At 37.3% G+C, this 26,201-nt stretch overlaps 2 protein-coding genes across 16 annotated transcripts in view; one reads left to right on the top strand and one right to left on the bottom strand.

Annotated features, from left to right (window-relative positions):
* Nucleotides 1–677: 677 nt before the first annotated feature.
* On the top strand, nt 678–20,267 carry LOC131437377 (uncharacterized). The gene is made up of 4 exons (XM_058606675.1): nt 678–789; nt 16,322–16,433; nt 16,974–17,264; nt 19,656–20,267. Exons 1-4 carry the CDS (start codon nt 782–784, stop codon nt 20,265–20,267), a joined length of 1,023 nt encoding a protein of 340 aa, XP_058462658.1. The 5' UTR covers nt 678–781.
* A 46-nt stretch (nt 20,268–20,313) lies between these two features.
* Nucleotides 20,314–26,201, bottom strand: part of LOC131437375 (formin-binding protein 1-like) — a 231,350-nt gene continuing 225,462 nt past the window's right edge. For 9 of the 15 annotated variants that reach the window (XM_058606659.1, XM_058606668.1, XM_058606663.1 and 6 more), the window contains 3 exons: nt 22,811–22,971; nt 22,582–22,745; nt 20,314–22,512 (listed from right to left, as the gene is read on the bottom strand). In XM_058606659.1, the coding sequence (XP_058462642.1) occupies nt 22,582–22,745; nt 22,811–22,971 (325 nt within the window). In that variant the 3' untranslated portion in view covers nt 20,314–22,512. The remainder of the gene's footprint in view (nt 22,513–22,581; nt 22,746–22,810; nt 22,972–26,201) is intronic. The other 6 variants (XM_058606661.1, XM_058606669.1, XM_058606671.1 and 3 more) reach the window with 1 other exon arrangement.

Genomic DNA, 26,201 nt, shown 5'->3' with positions numbered 1-26,201 from the left:
CTGTATTTATCTGTATTCACTAAGAAAACAAATTTCAATAATGAAATGATGTTAAAAGATGTTATTCCAACACATGATGGCTGTAGAATGGTAAGTTCAATGAGACCAAGACTTTGCCTCTCGCCACTGCAATCAAATACTAATAGATTGCTCATACGAAAAAGTTTTTATTTTACCTCTTGGGAAATTCGTATTAAATTTAGAAAATCTGTATCAAATCTGTATTCAGTATGCGTATGTAAAAATCTGTATAATACAGATAAATCTGTATAAACGGCATCTCTGGTCGATCGTTCAGTTTTCAAACCTGTCAAGCAAAGTTCGACATTGAACTGCCCTACGGTTTTCAACGGTTGTGAATAATATTAATGAAGCTGGCAATGCTTCTCATCACATGCAATAAACTTTGAATTTTTAAATTTCATTGCTTAGATTTGAAGTGTTGAAAGTGTTCAAACAAGGAAAGAAAATGAACGTTGTTTCGCATTCCCGTGATAGTAAATTATTTTTGTACAAACTACTCAAAGCAGTACGTCAAGATGGTTTGAAGGAAAGTGTAGCAATATCAGCAAAAAAGATGGTGCGCTGTTTCTCATCCGACGTTGAGGTGGTTATGCTGAGCTGTGAAATAATACGCAGTCTCATGTTAAATGAAATATTTCAATCGATGGCTGGAGACATTCTTCGTCAGTTGTTCCGTTATCTTCCGTACTTTTTCCAGAGTAAGGATACGGGTTCATTGAATAAAAAAATTGCTGTGTTAGAACTTCTAACTGAAGTTATGATAAGGTCAGTATATGTGAAGCTTTTTTCCAGATGTTTTGTGATATTTACTTCATCCTAGTGCCGCCGAGGGGCTCGAAAATTCGAAGATTTGAAATAGTTTTTTAGTTCTCATAATAAACATATTAAAAACACATTTGGCATGTGAATTATTCTTTTAATTAATGTATTTTTTTGTTTCGATTATATAGGTTTTAACCTTAAACCTTTCTGACCGTATATGCGGGGTTGGGAATCGAACCCAGGTGAATTGCATGAAAGGCATCGACTAACTCAACATGCTATACCCGTCCCTCATTAAAGTATTTAAAAATCTCCTAATTCAATGATATCCTAGTGCCCTCATGTATGGGGGCCCTTAATATTATAGTCTGCCTGGGCCCGAATTTTCTCATGACGGTCCTGCCTCATCCACACAAAGCCAAAGCCTTGGTATTACATTCCTGTAGTGGAATTTGACCTTCTGTTTCAACAGACTTCGCAACCGATTCAGAATGTACAGAACCATTGCATGACTGGTGCTACGATTCTATTGACGCTACGAATCCTTCCAGGTCGGGGCTCGAACATACGACAACTGGTTTGTAAGACCAGTGCCTTATGCATTGAACCGCCAACCGCCTCATCCACACACATGTATGAAATTTTAAACTATGTATATGCCTCGTTGCTGCTTTTCTTTTGCTGGCTGCTAGCATGCTGGTGCCAGTTCCATTCCATTTGAATGCTCATGGTCCTTATCCATCACACTATCAATAGTATTGTCAAAATCTTGAGTATTGACTCATGTGTAAGGATCACTTATTGTGTTACGAATCTCCAATCATTTCATCGAGTGATTTTATTTCCTACCAGTGACATGACATGGTATAAGCTTAAATAAAATAAACCTAGATTCCCCAGTGTAATAGTACTGTAGTTGAGAAACCCGTGACACCAAAAGCGCCGTCTGGTGCAGAATGGGTGCGTAAATGCTCCTAAAATGCATGCATAAAGTTGCCTGCGCATTTAACACAACCACAGTAGCTAATGGAAAAAAGTGCACCCGTTTCTCACTAGAGGTGCTGTTAGTGTCACCGTACAGTGAGAAATCTATGTTTACTTAATTTATGGTATAAGTAAGGAATGTACCGTATGCGTGATAATGTTTGTACAAATATGGTCCCCGTTTCATCTATGCATATAATATCATCGTTTTCTTTGCATGCCTAAAAGCTATAACCTACCGTGATAGGAGGCTGTGGAAAAAACTAAGGGATTTACTTACTTTGACAGTTGCACCACGAAGTGACTGCGTATTCGTGATGTGCTCGGAGCAAAAGTGTCGCGAAAGACATTGCAATCGCCGTGGGAGTGTTCCGATGGACTGTAGAAAAGGTCTTAGACCCAGAAAAAAGGACAACTATCCGCGATACGCTGCTTTCAAAAGGAAGATTAGCGGCCCTTACACGGGAATTATTTTTGACATTTTTAATGATGACTATGTCAATGTTGCTCGAATATCAAAAATACAACGAATGTCTATGATCATCGCTCGCTTTCCTTCGCCTTTGTTCGATAATCGTTCTGGTATTCGAACTTGTTCGTATATTCGGGCGCGAACGAAGCCGACGCTGCTTCGTTACTTGCACGAATATCTATTCCTTGCAGTTGTTATTAGCATTGGACATACCCCCGAATGACTTAACGCGAATATCGAACGAATCATGATTCAGTAATAGCCGTTCAACCGAGAAGGTTGTGTATAGAAGCGTACAGTTTAATAACGCTGGTTAGTTTACACGCGTTAAATACGACAACGGTTGAACTACAGGTAGAGACCTGTTGGCAGCAGCCGTTAAAACGTAAAATCGTGCTGCATAAGAGAGCCCTAGTGCTGGGCCAAGCTGGTGAAGGAAACAACAAAGGGCGTTTCCCAAGCTCTACCCAGGCCACAATATACAGCCACAAGTGCTGAGCAGGAGAGTGCAAAGGCACATTGAAGAAGAAGAGTGCAAAGGCACATAGAAGCAGGAGAGTGCAAAGGCACACCGGTGCGAAGGCACTTCGGTGCAGAAGCATATTGGTGCGGAGCACAAGGAAGAAGGAGACAAGACAACTCGGTCTTTCCACTGCCATACAACACGCAGGTATACACCGGTGACCTGCGCTGGTTGCAGCTGGCGAAGACAAAAGTAAATCGGAAATCGAGTGGTGCTGGATGTCAGGTAGCAGTAGCATCACATCCAACAATCAGCATCCAACAAGAACATCTAGAGCAACGAGGATCTACACGGCAGTGCAACGGAGATAGACAACAATTTCAAGGTAGAAGTTTTTTCTTTTCCTTTTGATTGAGTACTGTGTAGTGTTGGTTTCATTTTTTATTTTAAAGTTTGATTAAAAATTTTAATGTGATGGATGAATCCATGGACGTAAATCCTAGCATGAATCCTATACCCCCACGAACGAAAAAATATCAGAAGAGCTCTTCTGGGCCTTGGATAGTCTTTTTTAGACGTATATCAAAGCCATTAAACATTTACCAAATTTCTAAAGGTTTGACATCACGATTCTCTTCAATCAAAGAGATCATAAAAGTGAATAACGATAAAATTCGTGTTGTGGTAAATAATTTGAAACACGCGAATGATATTGTCTCTTCGGAACATTTCAATAAAGAGTATAAAGTTTACATACCCTCCAAAGATGTCGAAATTGACGGTGTTGTTACCGAAGCGAGTCTTTCGGTAGATGATTTACTCAAGCATGGTGTTGGTCGTTTCAAGAACTCTATGCTTGAGGGTGTGAAAATACTGGAGTGCAAACAACTGTACTCAGTAGTTTATGAAGAGGGAAAAAAAGTTTATCGCCCATCAGACTCGTTTCGAGTGACATTTGCCGGATCTGCGTTGCCGTCCCATGTTTATGTCGATAAAATTCGCCTCCCTGTTCGGCTTTTTGTTCCAAATGTAATGAATTGTACGAACTGCAAAAAATTCGGACACACAGCTACTTACTGTAGCAATAAACCAAAATGTATTAAGTGTGAAGGACCTCAACAAGGAAATTGAAAAATGTATTTATTGTGGGGAAAGTCCTCATGAGGATATTTCAGTATGCACTGCATTTAAAGTGCACAAAGACAAAATTAAGCTTTCTTTAAAAGCACGGTCTAAGCGCACATATGCAGAAATGCTTAAAACGGTCATTGATGTCCCCCCTTTGGAAACCGAAAACGGGTTTTCAAATCTAGAGGAACCAGAGGACTCTGACTCTGACGAAAATAGTGAAGGTAATTCGTTTATCACTACCCAAGGGTCAGTTAAGAGAAAGAAGTCTTCCTCCAAATTACCAAAAAAGACACCTAAAATTTCATCTTCAAAAAAAGATCCCCGTGTTAAACAAAAAAAGTCAAAACCAAAGACTGTGCCTCCTGGTTTGTCAAATTCACAAACCAATCCAGGATCTAACACAGAAAAAGCTAATAATCCTCTGGGCTCCATTTCACAGCCACCAACAGGATTACTGAAGTTTTCGGAAATTGTTGAATGGATTTTCTCAGCATTCAATATATCTGAACCCTTAATGACCCTCATAATGGCATTCCTTCCAATAGCTAGAACCTTTTTGAAGCAGTTATCAGCTCAATGGCCAATTGTCTCAGGTTTTGTATCTTTTGATGGATAATTTATCACCCGCCACAAATGATACAATCACTGTCCTGCAGTGGAATTGTCGAAGCATCATGCCAAAACTTGATTCATTTAAGGTTTTGTTGCATAGTCAAAAATGTGATGTATTTGCTTTGTGTGAAACATGGCTTACATCAAACATAGCCTTAAATTTTAATGACTTTAACATTATACGTCTCGATAGAGACTCTCCGTATGGTGGAGTGCTTTTGGGAATTAAGAAATGCTATTCCTTTTATAGATTAAACATCCCTTCAACTTCTAGTATAGAAGTTGTTGCTTGCCAAATAAACATTAAAGGTGAAGATATTTGCATAGCTTCAGTTTATATTCCTCCAAAAGCACAAGTTGGACAGCGACTGCTTAATGAAATGGTTGAAGCCCTTCCTGCTCCACGATTGATTCTGGGGGATTTAAATTCGCACGGAATGATGTGGGGTTCCGTTTACAATGATAGCAGATCATCTTTAATACAAAACATTTGTGACAATTTTAGCATGACGGTATTAAATATGGGTAGCATGACACGGATCCCAAGACCTCCTGCACGCCCAAGTGCATTAGATCTATCTCTTTGCTCAACATTAATTCGACTAGATTGCACCTGGAAAATATTGCCTGATTTACACGGTAGCGATCATTTACCAATCATCATCTCAATTAGCAGTAGCAATTGCATTGCTACTTCAGCTAGTATTCCATATGATTTGACAAAAAATATCGACTGGATTAAATACCAAAGTAGTATCTCTAGTATTTTGAATTCAATGGAAGAGCTCCCTCCACTTGAAGAATATAACTTCCTCGTTTGTTCGATTCTGGAGGCCGCAGAACAATCCCAAACTAAATGCTTTCCTGGGCCAACGACTAACAGAAGGCCTCCCAACCCCTGGTGGGACAAAGAGTGCTCAGAGGCTAAACTCGCAAAACAAAATGCTTGCAAGACGTTTCTAAAACGGGGAGGAGGAACTCCTCAGAATTTTGAAAAACTTATGGTGTTAGAAACCAAGTACAAGAGCATACTTCGAGCCAAAAAATGTAGCTATTGGAGACATTTTGTCGAAGGTTTGTCAAGAGAAACCTCAATTAGCACTCTTTGGAACACGGCCAGACGAATGAGGAATCATAACGTGGGCAATGAGAATGATGAATACTCGAACCGATGGATATTTGACTTTGCTAGGAAAGTTTGCCCAGATTCTGTTCCTACGCAGAGCATTATACGGGAATCTCCTCCAAATAATGGTTTTATTAATAACCCATTTTCAATGATGGAATTTTCTATAGCACTCTTGTCTTGTAACAATAACGCTCCTGGGTTGGACAGAATTAAATTCAACTTGGTGAAGAATCTGCCCGACCTCGCAAAAAGACGTTTGTTGGAATTGTTCAACAAGTTTCTTGAGCAAAATATTGTTCCACCTGACTGGAGACAAGTGAAAGTTATCGCCATTCAAAAGCCGGGGAAACCAGCTTCCAATCACAACTCATATAGACCCATTGCGATGTTGTCCTGCATCAGAAAATTGTTCGAAAAAATTATTCTGCGACGTCTCGACACTTGGGTCGAGGCGAACGGTTTGTTGTCAGATACTCAGTTTGGCTTCCGTAGAAATAAAGGGACGAATGATTGCCTTGCATTACTTTCGTCTGACATCCAAATTGCCTTCGCTCAAAAGCAACAAATGGCATCTGTATTTTTAGACATTAAAGGAGCATTTGATTCAGTTTCCATTGATGTTCTCTCAGACAAGCTCCACCAACATGGACTCCCAGCGGTTATAAATAATTATTTGCACAACCTTTTGTCAGAGAAACGCATGCATTTTTCACATGGCGATTTGGCAACAATCAGAATTAGCTACATGGGTCTCCCGCAAGGCTCATGCCTCAGTCCGCTTCTCTATAATTTTTACGTGAATGGCATTGACAGCTGTCTAGTATCCCCATGTACACTAAGACAATTGGCAGATGATGGCGTAGTTTCAGTTACTGGACCCAAAGCTATTGATCTGCATAAACCATTGCAAGATACCTTAGATAACTTGTCCGTTTGGGCTGTTCATCTTGGTATCGAATTCTCTGCGGAGAAAACAGAGTTAGTCGTCTTTTCAAGAAAGCATGATCCCGCGCAGCTTCAGCTCCATATGATGGGAAGAATGATCCAACAGGTTTTAACTTTTAAATACCTCGGGGTGTGGTTCGATTCCAAATGCACGTGGGGAGGACACATTAGGTATCTGATAACGAAATGCCAACAAAGAGTAAATTTTCTTCGAACAATAACAGGATCTTGGTGGGGTGCTCATTCGCAAGATCTAATAAAATTGTATCAAACAACGATACTTTCAGTGATGGAATATGGATGCGTTTGTTTTCGTTCCGCTGCAAACTCTCATATTATCAAACTTGAGCGAATTCAGTACCGTTGTTTGCGAATTGCCTTAGGCTGCATGCATTCGACACATACAATGAGTCTTGAAGTTCTGGCGGGAGTTCTTCCATTGAAAGATCGTTTTTGGGAGCTTTCATCACGCCTGCTAATAAGATGTGAGGTGCTGAATCCCATGGTAATTAATAATTTCGAACGACTAGTCGAGCTTCGTTCTCAAACAAAATTCATGACAGTATATTTTAATCACTTGTCACAGGAAATCAACCCTTCAAGATATATTCCTATCCGTGTCAGCATCCTAAGTGCCCCTGACTCAACTTTATTTTTCGATACATCCATGCAGCGCGAAGTGCGTGGAATCCCGGATCATCTACGCTCGGTGGAAATCCCAAAAATATTTTCAAGTAAGTTCAGGCATATTGACTCTGAGAAAATGTTTTACACGGATGGATCGCGAATTGAAGAAGCGACAGGGTTTGGTATGTTCAACAATAATGTTTCGGCCTCATTTAGGCTTCAAGAACCTGCATCTGTTTATATAGCAGAGCTAGCAGCAGTTCATTATAGTTTGAGTGTAATCGTCACATTATCTCCAAACCATTATTTCCTCTTCACAGATAGTCTGAGTGCAATTGAAGCAATTCGCTCGAACATGCCTGGCAAGACTGAACCGTTTTTCCTGGGCAAAATAAAACAGTGCCTGAACGACATATTGAACAATAATTATCTAATCACTATAGTCTGGGTCCCTGCTCATTGCTCCATTCCTGGCAATGAAAGAGCCGATATTTTAGCTAAACGTGGTGCTATTGAGGGTGAAATTTATGAGAGACCGATTGCTTTCAACGAATTCTATAGCTCGTCTCGCCAAAGAACACTTGCCAGCTGGCAAGCTTCTTGGGATAAAGATGATTTGGGTCGGTGGATGCATTCAATTATTCCGAAAATATCGACAAAGGCATGGTTCAGGGGACTGGATGTGAGTAGGGATTTCATTCGTGTGATGTCCAGACTCATGTCCAATCACTACACGTTAGATGCACATCTCCTTCGAATTGGGCTCTCCGAGACTAATCATTGTGGTTGCGGAGAAGGTTATCGGGATATTGATCATGTCGTTTGGACATGCGTGGAGTATCGTGATGTCAGATCTCAACTAATAAATTCTTTGCGTACCCAAGGTAGACTATCCAATGTCCCAGTTCGAGACATTCTTGCTTGTCGTGACCTTTCATACATGAAACTTATTTATCATTTCATAAAGAAAATTGGAGTTTCAATTTAATAAAGGCCCCTTTTAAGATTTAGTTCTGATTCCAGCTGCGTCCATGAGTTCAACCAATAGCTAAATTAGAATAAAAATTATGTAATGATACAAACAAACTCGAAACAGTTTATGAAATTATCAACGAAATGTCTGAAAATATCAGCTTATTTTATAATTTATAGAAGTTAATCGTTTGATTCAAATAATATTTCCGAGTAGATTTCATAATTAATGACGAATTACCTAAGATGATATTTAAGCTATAAGAGAATATGTTTTAATAAATTCAAATCGTTGTGACTATGTTAGAATTAAATTAGGATAAGAATTTTATGTAAAAGTGATGCTACGGCGAAGAAAAACTTATGTAAACTGCCTTAAGAAATAAACGTATTTATGGAAAAAAAAAATATCGAACGAATATTCATACAGCGAACATCGCCAAACCTAATTCGCGATGATCGTTCGTGCTGTCTTTGAAACATGCAAATTAAGATGTTTCCCCCCGCACTTTTACCATAGTCTTATGTGTATGTGATGAACCATATTCCAGCATTCTCCCAATACTGCTATCGAACGAGATATGATGAATTTATTAGATAAAAAATGCTTCGCGAAGAATGGAAACCAACGATCTTCGCCGTGACGCTATTCGAACCAATTCGAAGAATAAAATAAATGAACGAATGACAAACGAATGTATAAAACGAACATGCACGATGTATACCAGCAGCGAAGAATGGATTAGTATATTCGGGTTCTCTACGATTATTGCTTATTCCTTTTGCACCCTTCTTTCTTTCGAGCAGTGAATAGTTCAACGTTGTTCGAGACTGGCCTATTCGAAGGCAGTATAATCACAGCAAGGATGCGTGAATGAATTAGTTACACGAAGAATATTTGCAACATTGGACTACGTAATGATGTATTTAAAATTTAATAGAAAACTCGTCATTACTGCATCATACACGTTCATTAAAATAATATTATTTTTTTGGTAATGACATTTTTAATGACTCGTGTAAGGGCCGCTATTCGGGCGAATCCAGTGCGTTTCATGAGAAAATAACACAGTATTAGCGGCTTCACAAAACGAAAAAAAAACTTACATGATTACTAACCGCATCCGGGAACTATAAGTCGAGTGATGTAAGAAAATATTGAACTATCTCTCGCGAAAAAAAACTTGTAATCCTGTTCACCGACGAGAGCATGTTACCGTCGATATCTTAGCGAATTTCAGAACCGCCCGCTATATCCCACATTATCGAAATGACGGAATGAGCAATGAATTCTTACTCGACTGCATGATTTTGTAGTGCTCGATCGGTTCAGTGCTAGAATTTTCGCCTGAGTTGGCTGCTCGATCAACCTGATTGACAGTGACATTATAAATGTCATTGAATATTCGCTCATTTTATGAATGTGTTAGTGTGAAATTTAAGCGACTTAAGCCATTTCACTACACTCCAGCTAGAGGAATGGATGATGCTGACTAAGGTAGGCCGTTTTGTTAATTTCCAGCGAATTTCAATAGTTTATGTTGGGATTCTAAGAAGAACTGGTTATTTACTAGTTCTGTATATCCGAAAAACATGAAGATTTAAATTTGTATATTCAGTTAAATAATGTTTTCCTTTAAAAATAAACTGAAAACCAGCACGAAAACGTGCAAAATCAGGAAAGAAGAAGAAGAAGACGAATTGACAATTTAGTCCGCATCTTCTCACTCAATTCCGAATGATTTCCGAATCAACCGGTTGTAGGCGAACCGGTTCATTCGGAATCGGTTGTTGCACTGGAGTTGGAATTGATTCGGAATCCATTATGATTTCCACATGAAATTCCGAATGAAAATTTCTCGCCGATTCGGAATTGATTCGGAATCCATTCGGATCTGATAATGTGGGATCAGTTCTCTTCCGGTAAAAAAATAGCCGATGAGCATAAAAATGTGCACTGAAAATCATTTCTACCTTTTTTCAATGAGAAATCACTCATTCTATAATCTTCTATAAGCTACCCAAAATTAGGTCGATATCTACTCAAACTTTGACTTCATCGTAAAAATGGGTAGCGTGCTTTGTTATGGCATAACACTTGTACTAAACTTACACTTACCTACCCACATTATCAGATCCGAATGAATTCCGAATCGGCGAGAAATTTTCATTCGGAATTTCATGTGGAAATCATAATGAATTCCGAATCAATTCCAACTCCAGTGCAACAACCGATTCCGAATGAATTTCGCCTACAAACGGTTGATTCGGAAATCAGTCGGAATTGAGTGAGAAGATGCGGACTGAATTGTCAATTTGTCTTCTTTTTCTTCTTTCCCGATTTTTGATCGAGCAGCCAACTCAGGCGAAAATTCTAGCACTGAACCTATCGAGCACTGAAAAATCATGCAGTCGAGTAAGAATTCATTACGCATTCCGTCATTTCGATAATGTGGGTACATTTTATGGTCATCACTCGTTACCCAAAATTGGGGAGATGCACTTTAGTTGATTTTGGGTAGGTTTTGAGGCAAAATTAGATAGCGGCTGGTAAGAATGTGTTTCTGATTACGCCTCCAGCTAGCGTTATTGGTGGTTTTCGATGGCAAAAATGGACCCAGTCTTCACACTTAAAACTTAATTTGATCTCGGCAAAAAAAAAAAATGCTGAAAACGAACGGCAAAGTGATATTTATCTGAAATTTCGGGTAAGATAGCTTTTTCTAAAATTCTCGGTTTATTATTCCCGATTTCTCGGCAATTCAAAATGTTATACTGATATTCGGTTTTGTAAATTACCGTGTTTATCAGCAATTGGTCGTTTTGCCGAAATCAGCAAATTAATGATATCAACTTACCGAAATCTTTAAGACAACAGAATTTCGGTGATACATCAAAGTAGTCATTTTTCTTCAGTGCAAAACTGAGTGATGTAAATAAGTGCATGTGTTCATATGTGGAAATCGGGCCCCTGTCACGACGCCATCTTGCTGAGATCTAAATTGGAATCTAAAAATCAGCTGATTGCAACGTAAATAAACAATCAGTAATACAATAGGGAAGTTTTATGGTTTACTTAATTTATTGCATGAAAATTAGAGATTTTTGGATCGATTCTCTCACAATAGGTCGAGGTAATTTTCACAATTTGAGAGTCGCGATGAGTATCAAAACATCGCAGTGTTTGGGATCCGGAACGCGAGGGGCTCAACGTAATCGGTGTACTTTCAAATGGCTGGTGCTCACATACCGGTGTCATGGCTGGTGTAAATAGTTTCAAATAAAAATTGAATCCGAATATAGCGATATGCCCAAGTAACCACGACGCAATATAACTTTACATTAATTAACCTTTTAAAATTCGCGTAAAATTTGATTAAATACAGCGGAGTTACTCATGTTTTTACAATGCTGTTATAAAGCTGAAAAGGGCGATTATTAGACTCTTATAGGATTATTATTATCATAGTTATTAATAAAATTTCGTTGCTCCAAAATATAGCATTGTTGTAAAACAATGCTCAGTTACGTTTTGAATGCAAATTTAATGCACATTGCTTTAAAGTATGTAGGATTAGTGTAGTTATACATGAACAAAGTAAAAATAGAGTTGTAAATGTGCAGTGATTTAATGCATATGGTTACTTGGGTGTTTCGTAATATTAAGAACAAAAATTTGTTCAATGTTCGACGATTATTCGTGACAAGAAATCCCCCAGAACATTCTTACGGGATAAAAATTCTCGCAACGCTAATCTACTGCATAACATTGATCGGACCCCGGTATGATTTATTTCTTTAAATATTCAATGTTTTACTGAGCCATTACTTTCGTTGTAGCCGGAATCTTATTTTCTGCGGAAATTCGGTATATGTTTGGCAATATTTTCTTCATGGGAAATATTTTTTTCTTATTTTATATTTCCTAGTCTATTAGTTCAACAGGCAACATAATGTTGAAATAAATAAATCAATGATAACGAGTTTTATCTGAAATGTGTATTTTATATTTAAAAAAATATTTTATTTGCCTCAAATCTCGGCATTAGCTCACATGTATGAACACCGATAATTTCGGTAATTTGTTTCCAAAAGCGTTGAAGATCTCGGTAATTCATGGTTTTCTCGAAACCGAAAGTCTCAGTGAAGGCAAAATACCGAGAATTTCAGTTGTTCTAATGTTTGCCGAGCACTCGGATGTTCAAATCTCGGCAAAGTTGATCGATGATTATCATAGTTTAAGACGCTAAGAAACATCTTTCCTATTGAAATAATTAAAATATTAAAACCGACATTTTTGAAATTTTGCGGAAAGGCCTAAGAAAAGTATTGAACTAAGAACTGAATTAAAAACAATCGGTATAGGGACCGTGCACGATAACAAGTAGCGCCATTAGTGGCGAATAGGCGAAAAAGCTCTACCATAGCTTTACACTGTTACCATATGTTCACGCTGAATAAAATAGTCTAAAACCCGTTTTAATACAACATAGTGGGGTAATGATCCTTTTTTCACATCAATCATATTCTCATATATAATACTGTGGTATACTATTAGAATATTTCTCTCCGATTCTTAAAATAAACCAAAGAGATTGTTTGTGCATTAAATAGTATAACCTACAGAATGAATCAGTTCTCTGACATCGATGAAAAAACGAAGTGAGTTCCACTATTGTAGGTATTTCGGGCACTAGAACCCGAGAACGTATAATCGAAGTTGGTTCGTATGGCCATCAACTAACATGATTTTAATTGCAACCGAAAATATGCTTAATTTTTGGTAGGAGCATAAGATCATTCATTTGAACCTAAGATTAGTAATACCGGACTAAGTGTAAAAGTAAGTGAGATCCTTTCTTGAGTGTATGACTATTATCTGCCGTCGATATTCGAGACCCGGGCATACTTTCGAGATCAATTTAGAAAACTTTTTACTTTTTTCGTTTCGACTCTTCAAGTGACGTTACATAATTTTTAACACACTTTACCCTATCATTCCGGAACCGAAAGTCGGATCCGGATGAAATTCAAGAATTCCGTGTACAACCATGAGACCTTTCATTTGGATCTAAGTTGGTCAATATCGATGAAGTCATTTTTAAGAAACACACACACACACACAGATAGATTGCTCAGCTCGACGAACTGAGTGGAAAGGCATATGACACTTGGCCAATTTTTACTAGCCGATTTTCAAGTGATTGTATAACCTTTCTATATGAGAAAGGCAAAACAGTTCAGCGTTTCAATAAAATGATTATTTGTTGTTAGCTTCGTGACTCGTATTTTCAATATACGTCAAACTGGCTACTCATGAGATTGCTAGCATTTTCACGATCACAATTTATTTTCTTCCTCCATTCTAAGAGTATGGACCATCCTGCGAATTATTTGAACTTTTAGTTAAAATTTGACAGTCGGACAGTAATTTTGTATCGAGTAGTTAAATTTATCTAAAACTGTAGCCTATTTCAAAGTTTGACGGATGGAAAGTTATTTGGGCCTATTTTGCTCTGAAAATAAAGTAATAGCAAGTGGTGTAATAATTGCAATTCAGCGAAAGTAAGAATAATTTTGAGATATACTTCATTTAAAAAATATTTAAACTTTTTATTGGGGTATTTTCTTTGAGTGAAAGTATAAAAAGAAATTACACAGAAGCAATTTTTACAAAAGGTCTGAAATTTGAATGTTTTAGCAAGATATTTTTCAGTGTTTCCTGTCAAGTCGATTGAAAAATCATTTAATGTGCTGAGAATATCGTTTGAGTGTTTGAGTTTGAGTTAATATAACAAATATTATACACAAATCCAACTGCAATGACAGAAAATGACGTGGCCGTATTTAGATACAGAATGAATAATTCGATTCAAAATTTAATAGCCAGTCGATGTTGAACAATCGTTCGCACCTATAGGGACCGTGCACGAGGGCGTGGTTTAGTGCCCGGCGACGACAGCGCACGAGGCGGCGAGTGGAAAAAATAATGCTACCATAGCAAAACTTGTAAACTGAGTTTGAAAATACTTTCTAGCGTATTTTCCCTGCGGATTTTTTTCCGAACCCTATGGAATTATTCGCGTGTGGTGCGAACGATTGTTCAACATCGACTGACTATTAAATTTTGAATCGAATTATTCATTCTGTATCTAAATACGGCCACGTCATTTTCTGTCATTGCAGTTGGATTTGTGTCTAATGTTTGTCATATTCACTCAAATTCAAACACTCAAACGATATTCTCAGCACATTAAATGATTTTTTAATCGACTTGACCGGAAACACTGAAAAATATCTTGCTAAAACATTATAATTTCAGACCTTTAGTAAAAATTGCTTCTGTGTAATTTCTTTTTATACTTTCACTCAAAGAAAATACCCAAAGGAAAAGTTTAAATATTTTTTAAATGAAGTAAGTTTTTCTCGAAGTTATTCTTACTTTCGCTGAATTGCAATTATTACACCACTTGCTATTACTTTATTTTCAGAGCAAAATAGCAACCCAAATAACTTTCCATCCGTCAAACTTTGAAATGGGCCACAGTTTTAGATAAATTTAGCTAGTCGATAAAAAATAACTGCCCGACTGTCAAATTTTAACTAAAAGTTCAAATAATTCACAGGATGGTCCATACTCTTAGAATGGAGGAAGAAAATAAATTGTAATCGTAAAAATGCTAGCAATCTCACGAGTAGCCAGTTTGACGTATATTGAAAATACGAGTCACGAAGCTAGCAACAAATAATCATTTTATTGAAACGCTGAACTGTTTTGCCTTTCTCATATAGAAAGGTTATACAATCACTTGAAAATCGACTAGTAAAAATTGGCCAAGTGTCATATGCCATTCCACTCAGTTCGTCGAGCTGAGCAATCTATCTTTGTGTGTGTGTTTTTCGAAAATGACTTAATCGATGTAGACCAACTTAGATTCAAATGAAAGGTCTCATGGTTCTACACGGAATTCTTGAATTTCATCCGGATCCGACTCTCGGTTCCGGAATGATAGGACAAAGTGTGTTAAAAATTGTGTACCGTCACTTGAAGAGTCGAAACGAAAAAAGTAAAAAGTTGTCTAAATTGGTCTCGAAAGTATTCCCGGTTTTCGAATAACGACGGCAGATAATAGTCATACAATTAAAAAAAGGATCTCACTTACTTTTACACTTAGTCCGGTATTCCTAATCTTAGGTTCAAATGAAAGATCTTATGCTCCTACCGAAAATTGAGCATATTTTTCGGTTGCAATTAAAATCATGTTAGTTGATGGCCATACGAACCAACTTCGATTATACGTTCTCGGGTTCTAGTGCCCGAAATACCTACAATAGTGGAACTTCCTTCGTTTTCTCATCGATGTCAGAGAACTGTTTCATTCTGTAGGTTATACTAGTTAATGCACAAACAATCTCTTTGGTTTATTTTAAGAATCGGAGAGAAATATTTTTAATAGTATACCACAGTATTATATATGAGGATATGATTGATGTGAGAAAAGGATCATTACACCACTATGTTGTATTAAAACAGGTTTTTGACTATTTTATTCAGCGTGAACATATGGTAACAGTGTAAAGCTATGGTAGAGTTTTTTCGCCTATTCGCCACTAATGGCGCTACTTGTTACCGTGCACGGTCCCTATATGTCATACCGTTGAAACGCATCTTTAACCACAGAGAACAGACATCCAAGCAAGTACAAACTTTTTCAAAAAGCATACAAATTAAAACCCGTAAAAAATCTATGTTGCGTACGATTTTACACGCATGAATTATCATTCCATCTTCTTACCATCGCACACTCAATGTTTATCAAGTCTGGCAAGTCTCTCGTTGTCAGTAAGTAAGATTTACCCCACAGTTGACGATCTTTTCAGATACTGTATTATCAACATTTATTCTTGTTTTTATTATAGAAAAACTTTTTGACCAATTTTGGGAATCGAGTCCAGGCAGGCTGCGTGAAAGGCATCGACTTACCCATCACGCTATACCCGTCCCCCACTTTCAGAACATTCGCACTACGCGCCAAGTCCTTTTATAATATGACGTGTTGACAATTGTTCTTCGATTCTTTGAACGTCAAACAAACATATTTGGACAGACCATACTCTAGCACTGCGTCGTACGCAACTTTTTTATATATGAACAGAACGCTTTGTTGAAAATAATCATTTACCTTTTGAAATATTTCAGGATTGATCACATGTCGCAAAGCAGTATAGATGAGTTGACGAAGTTCCCTTTCACCATGCTTTTACATTTGGAAGCCATTATATTGAAGTGCCACGAGTTAGCGGATCATCAGGTGACAATAGAACTAATTCTTCAAACTACAAAATTGCTACGGCTTTATTTTAATAAGAACCTGAATATGAAAATCATAAGAATGATAGTTCAAACAACTAGCAATCGTCTGCGAAGCTTCTGTAGCGATGAGTATACAGTTGCGTGTGATCTCTCGAGACTAGCAAATAATCTTTTAGATATTTATCTTACATCCAATCCAACCGTTCGATACTACTGGGTTGAATTCCAGTTGAACATCATGTACGACGACGTCTTCGAAAAACTTCTAAGTATTATAGACGAAGATCCAAAAGTGATCGAACTGTTACTGACAATTCTGTATCGCTTTCTTCAGCGTGAATTAGATTTGAACTTTAAACTTGCTATAATACGGATTCTCTTAAATCACACAGAAGGGCTGTGCAGTTTGTTGAAATCTTTCTATAAGAAAACCATAGGGGATCAAATTCAGTTAACCCGTTTCAAAGTTGTGGTTACTGAGATCATAACACATTTTGTTTGGCGATTTGAAACTGGAAACACTAACGAAGACTTTCAGTTTGTTAAACAGAATATCTATAGGATGGTGCTGGAAGTTGACTGGTCAGTGCTAATTGGAGCTGAATTTTTGTTGTGTTTCCTGTCAAAGGCCGATCTGGTACAGTCGAATATATGGTTCATCATGCTAGTGCGATATCTGGAAATGGAATATACCGAAGAACATATTGACGAGGAATCCTTGAAGGGGGCAAGCTACGTTTCAGATTTGTGCACGTTTTTGGATGTGTGTTATTTGAAACAGTACCAAGTACCGGTGTTCCTAGTAAAATATGTGCTGGAGGGGATAGCGGTAAGTTGTTTTTATTATTATTACGAGCGATTTATATTACCCTAGCTCTAATCTTGTTGGTCGTTAACCGGGGTCGGCAAGTTCTTCAAATATTTTTTAGATATAGAAAAATATTCTAGTTCGAGATCGTAGAGAAATGTACCGAGATAATCCGGATGTTTCATTCTAGTACAGGAAGTGATAGGCTTATTTGACTACAATAAAATGGTATTATCAAAAACCTTGTTTCTTAGAATCATATAGGTTTTTCCAAATCAAAATAACATCTGCAGGGGGAATCAGTCGAATGTCAATACTCATTCGTTCATAGATGTAATGAAAATCTGTGACGCTCTTATGAGTTGTAAAATATGATAAATTGAATTAATTACACCCCAGAATTTCTTTGGAAACCAAAACTGTTATAGATACGAGCACCAACAGATAAAAATTATTGTTGATCGTTTCCTTTCATTATCGATTCACTTCGGTTGGATATCGACACTGCTCAGGAAACAATTTGAACTGAAAACCGAAAATAACTGATATGGTAAATGAAAGATATAATACGACTTTGAAACTACTGTTCCGCCTACTTCGTCGACTGGACATGGATCTTGTTCTCATAATTTGAAAGCGGTGTAGAGAGTGACATTTATTTCTCGTCATTTTCGTCTGTTTCGAGTAATTTAAAATGACTTTTATTAGCTCTGATCAATACTTACGCTTGGATTATTGAAAAGATCCTGTTCATTCATGAGTTGAACAAATTACACTTATTTTTTGAAATTTTGACCGTGCTTCATTTTAAGTGAGCAAAAACAAAGTCTCACCACCTATAGGCCAAAACCGTAAAAATTTAACGAGATCTGACAAAATCTAGGAAAATTTGCAATATCTGTGAAAAATCGGAAAATCTGATAAAAGATCTGGTTAGTTTGAGTGTCTGGCGAAGCGAGAAAAATCAGGCATTTGTCAGATAAATCTGCCAACCTGACAACGCTGATTGTATACCTTTCGTTTGTAGTCAATTCCTCCGAATAGTATTGGTGATAACTTTTTTTTCTAGTTCTTTAAAAAGTATGAGTCTAACACCGTTGAAAAGATATACATTTTCTCTACATTTCGTACATATAACACATGGTATAAGTGGCGTAACCGACAAAACGCATTTTATCTCCGTCCAATTTTCTTGGAGATGACCAAACCGATTTTCACTAGTTTAGCCAAATTGATTCAATTGACTGTCATTTTCGGTTCCGGAGATAAAGTGACGTAATCGATCAAACGTATTTTTTTCTCGGAATTTAAATTTTCTCGAAGACGGCTAAACTGATTTCCGCGAGCTTATTTAAAAACAATCCCGTACTGTGAATCAAGTTCGAAGATCAAATGGCTGGCACCATGTAGTGTAACCGAAAAAACATTTTTTTTTCTCCGCTATATTTGGGATGTGAATCAACTTCAAAGATCAAATGGCTGCCATTCTTGGCTCCAGAGATATAAAGATAAAAGTGAACGCAGTTCAGCTCAATTTCTCGAGAAGGCTTAATTGATTTTCATAAGCTTAAGCCCGTTTGAAAGTTATTGTTGAGATGTGAATTCTCGGTTAATTTTTCAAAAGGGCGTATAAGCAAGTGACAGTTTCTCTTTGTTTACTTTCTCTTTTATTAATTACCAAACGGTTTCCACGTTTATCATTCAACTCTTTCCATGAAATGATACCCGAAACTTTCGACTTTCAAAAAGAATAGTGATATCAAAGAAAATCTTTTTAATCACATCACAATAATCGAAAGAGAGAGTGATTAAAGAGAAACTGTCACTTGCTTATACGCCCTATTGAAAAATCAACCGAGAATTTATTTCTAATATCAATTGACTGTCACTTTCGTTTCAGATATATACCCCTGTATTCTGTACTTCGATCAACTCGGAATATTTCGATCAAATCCAGTTATGTTATGCTTTTGTCTGAAAAACGCGAACTCGAGCGAGATACAGAATCGAAATAATCCGATTCGAACGAAATACAGAATCGGGGTGGTAATGGTAAAAGTGATGTAACCGACAAAACGCATTTTATTCCGCTCAGCTTTCTCAAAGATAGCTAAAATTCTAGATTCGTTCGAAAATTATCATTGGATCATTGATCAGGCTATAGATATATCCGGTTCCGACGATATAATCGTATAAATGACGTAACCGACAAATCGCATTTTTTGTTCGCACGTTTTTAAGACATTGATCAATGCTCTTGAGCAGTGAGTGTTGTAGCCCGCTCTTGTGAACGACCAGAATCAATCAATGAATGAATTTGTATCAAAAATCAGCCCAAATTCGTATCAGAAATTATCCTACTTAACATGCTTCTGGATACCAACCAATGACTATACTTCTCTATTTCAAAAGCGTTTTCAGAATCACCCTCTCTTCAAGACGAACCAAACTATTCATAGCAAGCAGCTACGTCTGCTGATGCCGCCTAAAGACCCGGAAACCATTTACGGCCTGCTTCCTGCCAGTATCCCGCGCCTGAAATGGTTTCAACAAAGTCACCTACCTTGGAAAGCTCAATTTTTATACCGCCAACGCCTAGAGGCTTTACAGGAGCGATTATTCCCGATGCACACAGTAAACGAAGCTTTGCTGTCCACGTTCCCAATAGAAATGCTGTTTTCGGTGCTCTGTAGCAAAAATTCCAATCCGATAGGACAAACCAATGCTTCCATAATATTGTCTCGCGTAGTTTTGTCGGAGCCTCTGCTCCAAACACTCATCGACAAGAAGCTTGCCAAGAAACGTGATCAAAACTGGTATCAATATCTGCGAGCCATGTACAGTTCCCTGGGAGAACTAAGCGAGAAATCTCGGTTTCAATTAATTTCTTTCATATCGAATATTTTGAAACCGTCCGAATTGGATACTGCAAGTAGTGTGCTGGTCATCGACAGTTTGACGCAACTTTTCACTACCAATCAGCAAACAGACGGTGACATAACCGAAGGGACAAAGTTCGGATAGTAGCAGATGCAATCTGGGATAAGGATACAAATGAAAACAACTGAACGAATGGATCCATTTTAAATTATAATTTTTCAACATCATTTGCTCTGTCCATTTATCAATAAAGACTAACGTCTATGCTTTCACATTGTATTTGAAACTAGAACTAAAAATATTTATTTAGTTTGTGATCTCCTTTCACATCGTCTACTTAAAAAGAAAATATTTCCTTATGCTATTTATTGCCTACGCCTTTTGCTCTGCATCAACCGCAGCAAAAAAACGTATCCCGCTGTGGAAAAATTTGATTTCGGTTTCGAATGACTTGCAAAGACATATTGATGGTTAAAAGAAACTAAGAAAAGTTATTTCATGTAAACTTTTGTGATTGTATCCCTTCCTATATTGTTTAAAAAAAAAGAACCTAGCTACTGTATTGTTCATTCTCTTGGCCAACGGGTAAGTATGTACAAAAAAAACAAAACGAAGAATGAACAACACCCATTTAATCTATGGACCTCTTTACAGAGTATTTGTAAGCAAAAATAATACAAATATTTGATTAATAATGAAAAATCCCGCTTCGCAGGGATACTCTCAAATGAAAGGCAAACTATTTTCAGATTGTTAAACGAATCGAGTTTTGTTTTATTCGACCAATTGTTACCTACGATTGTGTTGTGGGTGTTTGAATGCTCCCTTGATAGTTAGGGATTAATGTAACTAAACACGTTTTTAATTATTCATAATTTTCCTGCCACTGGATGAGAACATTTGCGATAAAAATACAATACAGAACATGTTTGACAATGTACTACCAATACGAAATGAAGGAATGAATTAATCGGAAGCATGTCGCAAGTGACAAGGAATAATACATTACCGATTACCGTTGGTTTAGTTTTTTTACAGTCAGTAGAACATATAAATCGAATCTATTTCAACATGAATCAAAAGATTGACTTGGTGTTTCAGCCGAGAAGGAAACTGGTTGGTTGGTTTGATGGAAAATTGTAATTGGAAAGTAGACAAATTGAGGTTAAGAATGCGCTATCAGCTACAGGGATCTTGATGGCACATTATTAAGATCATATAATAGTTTGTGCCTTCTTTCACTGTTTCCTAACTTTTTTCACAATATTAACAAAATCATATGTTCAGCATTTCACAGACCAAATTTGAACCAAAACCACATCAGTCGTACAATAATCTTATGTAAAACTTGTTTCCTTCTCAGTGTTCATTATAAATATATGCTTTTTATTCATGCAGTTCAGGTCAGATTATAGTTATCATAGGCTATTTGGATTTTACTTAGTAACCTTATGTTTGAACAGGATTTTGTTTGGGTGTTTTAAGAGTTTATAGTGTTACTTTGTCAGTTCGTATTAGAGAGGTGTTGGTAGAGGAAACGTAAAAAGTATACATCGCAATTGTTTGAGTGCATCCGTACTAGTATTTTGTTGTTGTTGTTGGGCAGTAACAATCAATGTTATATTTCTCTTCGAGGCAAACTTTATTACAATGTAATTTAGATATGAAGCTAAGAATATGCAAGATATTGAAGAGAGAATGAAATGATTTTCTTATGGTTTTACTTCTCGTTTTTCTTCGTTTTCGATTAATGGCATTGTTTACGACCATGCTTACAGTTAGCAATTCCGTTTGTTTTGAATAATTTATAATGTTAATGTAGTTTATGTTATTTTTTCCACGGAAATAAAAGATGTTTTTGAGCATTGTTTCGGTTCTGTATTTTCGGATTTTGTTTCTCTTGAAAATGCTAATAACTCAGTTAAAATAAATCAGACGATATTACGTGCCTGAATTCAATCGTGTACACAAGTGAAAGCCCATGGAAAACAATCATGGTGATTTCGAATCCGATACAACATTCAGAACCTGGCTATCAGCTTCGTTTCGAGTGGGTTTTCGCCACACAAAATTTGTCTTGCACGTACACCACTGGAACGAATGGTAATAAGTTAATGTTTAAAAGCTTATCGTCTAACTGCTTTCGTTAGGTTTTTTTTATCTGTTCGACCATGTTTGAATTTTCTATTCTTGTCTATCCAACATCAGCCAATGTTTACTGAACTTTCTCTTATCATTGGTAGATTTATTCAAATATTTACATGTGGTTCCATCAGTCTACGACCATTCCCATAGCTCACTCAACGTCCGTCAGTTGATTGATTTTGAACCGTCATTAATCGTTTATGGATTGGTTGCATATGGTCCAGAAAATGCGTTGTGATCAACACTGAGAAGAATAATGGTGACAACGTTAGTTACAGATCCGAGCAAAAGCCGCAAGTGTTATTGTACTTACCTACGCATAAAGCGTACTTTCGATGTAACTAGTCGGCACGAATCCTTCTTCCCAGCCGCTGGAGCCACATAACCTTCTCACTCGGGTCCATCCATCACCCTGGTCCAATTCTATCACCAATAGTTCTTCACCCTCCGACATCGGAATGCTACCCTCGCTCGTGGCTGGAATTTGCACAAATGTGTGTTAAGCGAATTGAGATATCGTGGTTGAATGATTGAATTCCTACCATCGAATGGATAAAGGGCTTTACACGTGCCCAGTGGCTGCAGGGCATCCGCCTCGTAGTACATCTCGTCGTTAATTGGCTGATCGTTTGTGCTACCCTGACCGGAACCGGGCAGAGATGTGTGAGATGTGCCTAGACCACTTTCAGGACTAGCCGAACTGCTGTAATGACGAATGGATTGGTGGTATGATCATTAGAAAGTTATCCACGGGCATCGCGGCGATAGGCATATCGAAAGCAGACATGCTGAATAAATTCGATGAAATCATGCAATTTACTATGCTACCATCAATCACCCACAGTGACATCTGTTCAAGGCAAACATGGTTCCATGCAGGATGGTTAAAATAACGCAGATGATATGAGTCAAATAATATTATGAAAAATCTTCGACTATCTCGAAATAAATACGGAGCTTTGTAGAAAATATTAAAAAAAGATTTCATTCTCATATTCTAAAGTAATTGCAGTATCTTGAATTTTAAAAAAATATGGGTAAACTAAAAAATGAAATTTCGATCAGTTGGATCGATTGTAAAAATTTAAGTTGTCAATTGTAGACAACAAATTCGTATGTGGAAAACCTTTTCAAAAAGATGCTTCGCTCAGCTAAATACAGCATAATGACCAGAAGGTTAAAATCTACCCGTACTTACCCTGCATTCTGCATTGTGTATTGTAGAACAGGGAAAAGCACATTGCAGTTAGTTATAGGATATAGAACAGTTGGAAATTTTAATTTGACTCATCTCGACGAGATCAAATCGTAAATAGTCTCTGTGTGTGTATCTGCGGAGAAGGCACATCCACAGTTTGGTTTTCCTTAGTAGCAAGATGCCAAATTTTACCGAAACAAAACGGAACGGAATGGCATCTGCGTATGTTACGAGGTCTGTTCAAAAAGTTCCCGGAATTTTTTAATTGCGCGCGTCTGGAGCGTACGGTGGTCAAATTTTTTTTTATTGTGTTGGTACAGATGTCCCTAATGTATGGTGAAATTTTCAGCTGTATTCATTGTTTACATTCTGTCTTGTAGCGGCTGGTGTAGACGTGTTATTTTGAGCTCGGCGTTTTTTGTTAGTTTAAACAATGGAAGAATAGAAGAATTTGTATTAAATTTTGCGTGAAAAATAAAATAATGTGTAACCAAGTGAGCGAAATGTTACAGAGAGCCTACGGTGAGTCTTCTATGAAAATAAAAAGTGTTTACGAGTGGTATAAGCGTTTCCAAGATGGCCGCGAAGACGTTGAAGACGACGAACGCTCCGGTCGACCCAGCACGTCAATAATCGATGAAAATGTGGGAAAAGTGGAAAAAATGATTATGGATGATCGCCGAATCACTATTAGAGAAGTTGCTGATGAAGTTGGCAAATCAGTTGGCTCATGCCATCATACTTTTTCAAATGTTTTGGGCATGAAACGAGTGGCAGCAAAATTCGTTCCAAAACTGCTGAATTTTGATCAAAAAAACAAACATTACCATCGCTCAGGAGCTGTTAAACGACGTCAACGACGATCAAAATTTACTTGAAAGGGTCATAACTGGTGATGAAACATGGGTGTACGGTTATGATGTCGAAACAACAGCACAATCGTCCACGTGGAAGCACCCAACGTGACCAAGACAAAAATCGCCGAGCTCAAAAAAACACGTCTACACCAGCCGCTACAAGACAGAATGTAAACAATGAATACAGCTGAAAATTTCACCATACCTTAGGGACATATGTACCAACACAATAAAAAAAATTTTACCACCGGACTCTCCAGACGCGTGCAATTAAAAAATTCCGGGAACTTTTTGAACAGACCTCGTATATCATTAGCCCAGATTTCAAATCGGATTCAGTCTTCCTGGTTGTCGACAAACGCTCTCCAAAAGCTTTCATTACGTTGGTGACAGATTGTTTGTTCCAATCAACAATTTCGGAAATACGTAAAAGCGACGCCGCTATACAACAGTCGTGTTCAACACTATTTTATAATATTTTGTCTTGGCTGATTTAGAAGCTTTTTTTAAACTCTGTTCTTACATTTCATCACTACCATCGAGAAACAGACCGAGACTACTTTGTTACATATGTGAACAAGTTCCAGAAAAAAAAAATTGATTAGGTAACGCAAAATAGCGTAAGTGGTGGTGTAATGATACCTACATAATATCTCTTATGTAAATGTGTAATATTCCTCAAAATATTTTTCTTTAATTCTTGAAAAACAAGAAAGGTTGTGCATAAACTAGTACAACTTACAGAATGAAACAGTTCTCAAATCGGTTAGACTATCGATGAGAAACGAAGTAAGTAACACTATTGCAAGTACTTCCGAAACCGATATAATAATCGGTATAATCGAAATCGGTTCGAGAAAAGTGAGCAAGATCCACCTAGTGAGATTATTTTACACATACACACTGAGTCGAATCGACGACACGACCAGGCACTCCGAAGAAAAATCAGCATCAAAACTGTTCGCTAACGATTCACCGCCAGTTACCACAAATCTAGCGACCCCTTGTAAATGATAAAAATAATCTTCTCGAGCAACACTGTTTAAGTTGCTATGGACTAGTTACCAAGGAACCCCAAAACAAATAAACATGTTTTGAAAGCGATGGAATAGTTCCATTAGTGTTAAACTTTGTCCCAATTAAGCAGAAATGCATTTAAATGAACTCGATTTTCGGAATTTAATCGAAACTATGGATAAAACCAACGAACGAGGCCTCCAGCCGTACACTTCAACTGCTAGCTATTCTGGGAATTCCAAAAAGAAATCATTTTACCGTACGTTATGCAGGTACCGCAGAGCACTAGCCTCGCTCAGCTCGTTGTCGGTCATTTCCATGTCTTCCTTCTCACACAACGGTTTCAAGTCAAGACCTGAATTTTGAACTTGGCTTTACAAAAGACATAACTCATACTCCTCAATTTTTACATTCCGCTCGAGTCAGGTAAATCCATTAAAATGTTCCGTAATATAATAACCGATCTGAAATTTATTTTGTTTACATTCATCTTGCCTTCGATATGCAGTAACCAAGGTTATGGTGACTGTTATTCAAAATCAATAAATATATCAACTTGTGCTGCCAGTTTAAAAAAATTCACTAGCGTTTCCGATTTGACATTTCCAGTTACTGAGGGGTAGTTAAATTTACGATACAGTTTTGATAAACGAGTGGCAGGTCGTGTCGTCGGTCGAATGGTATATGAAATGTTACTTTTGTATATGAAATTCATACTATGCAAGATAATAGTTTTGAGCCAGTAACATAAAATATGGTTTGTGATTGGATTTTTATTATTAGTATTATCATTACAATTATTGTTGAGAGAACAAAATCAGAAACACAGTAGGTCTAGCTTATTTAAATAGAAAATTTTCA

Source organism: Malaya genurostris, chromosome 3 (genome assembly GCF_030247185.1).
Source record: "Malaya genurostris strain Urasoe2022 chromosome 3, Malgen_1.1, whole genome shotgun sequence".
Classification (NCBI taxonomy): Eukaryota; Metazoa; Arthropoda; class Insecta; order Diptera; family Culicidae; genus Malaya; species Malaya genurostris.
This window is presented reverse-complemented; position numbering and strand designations above follow the sequence as displayed.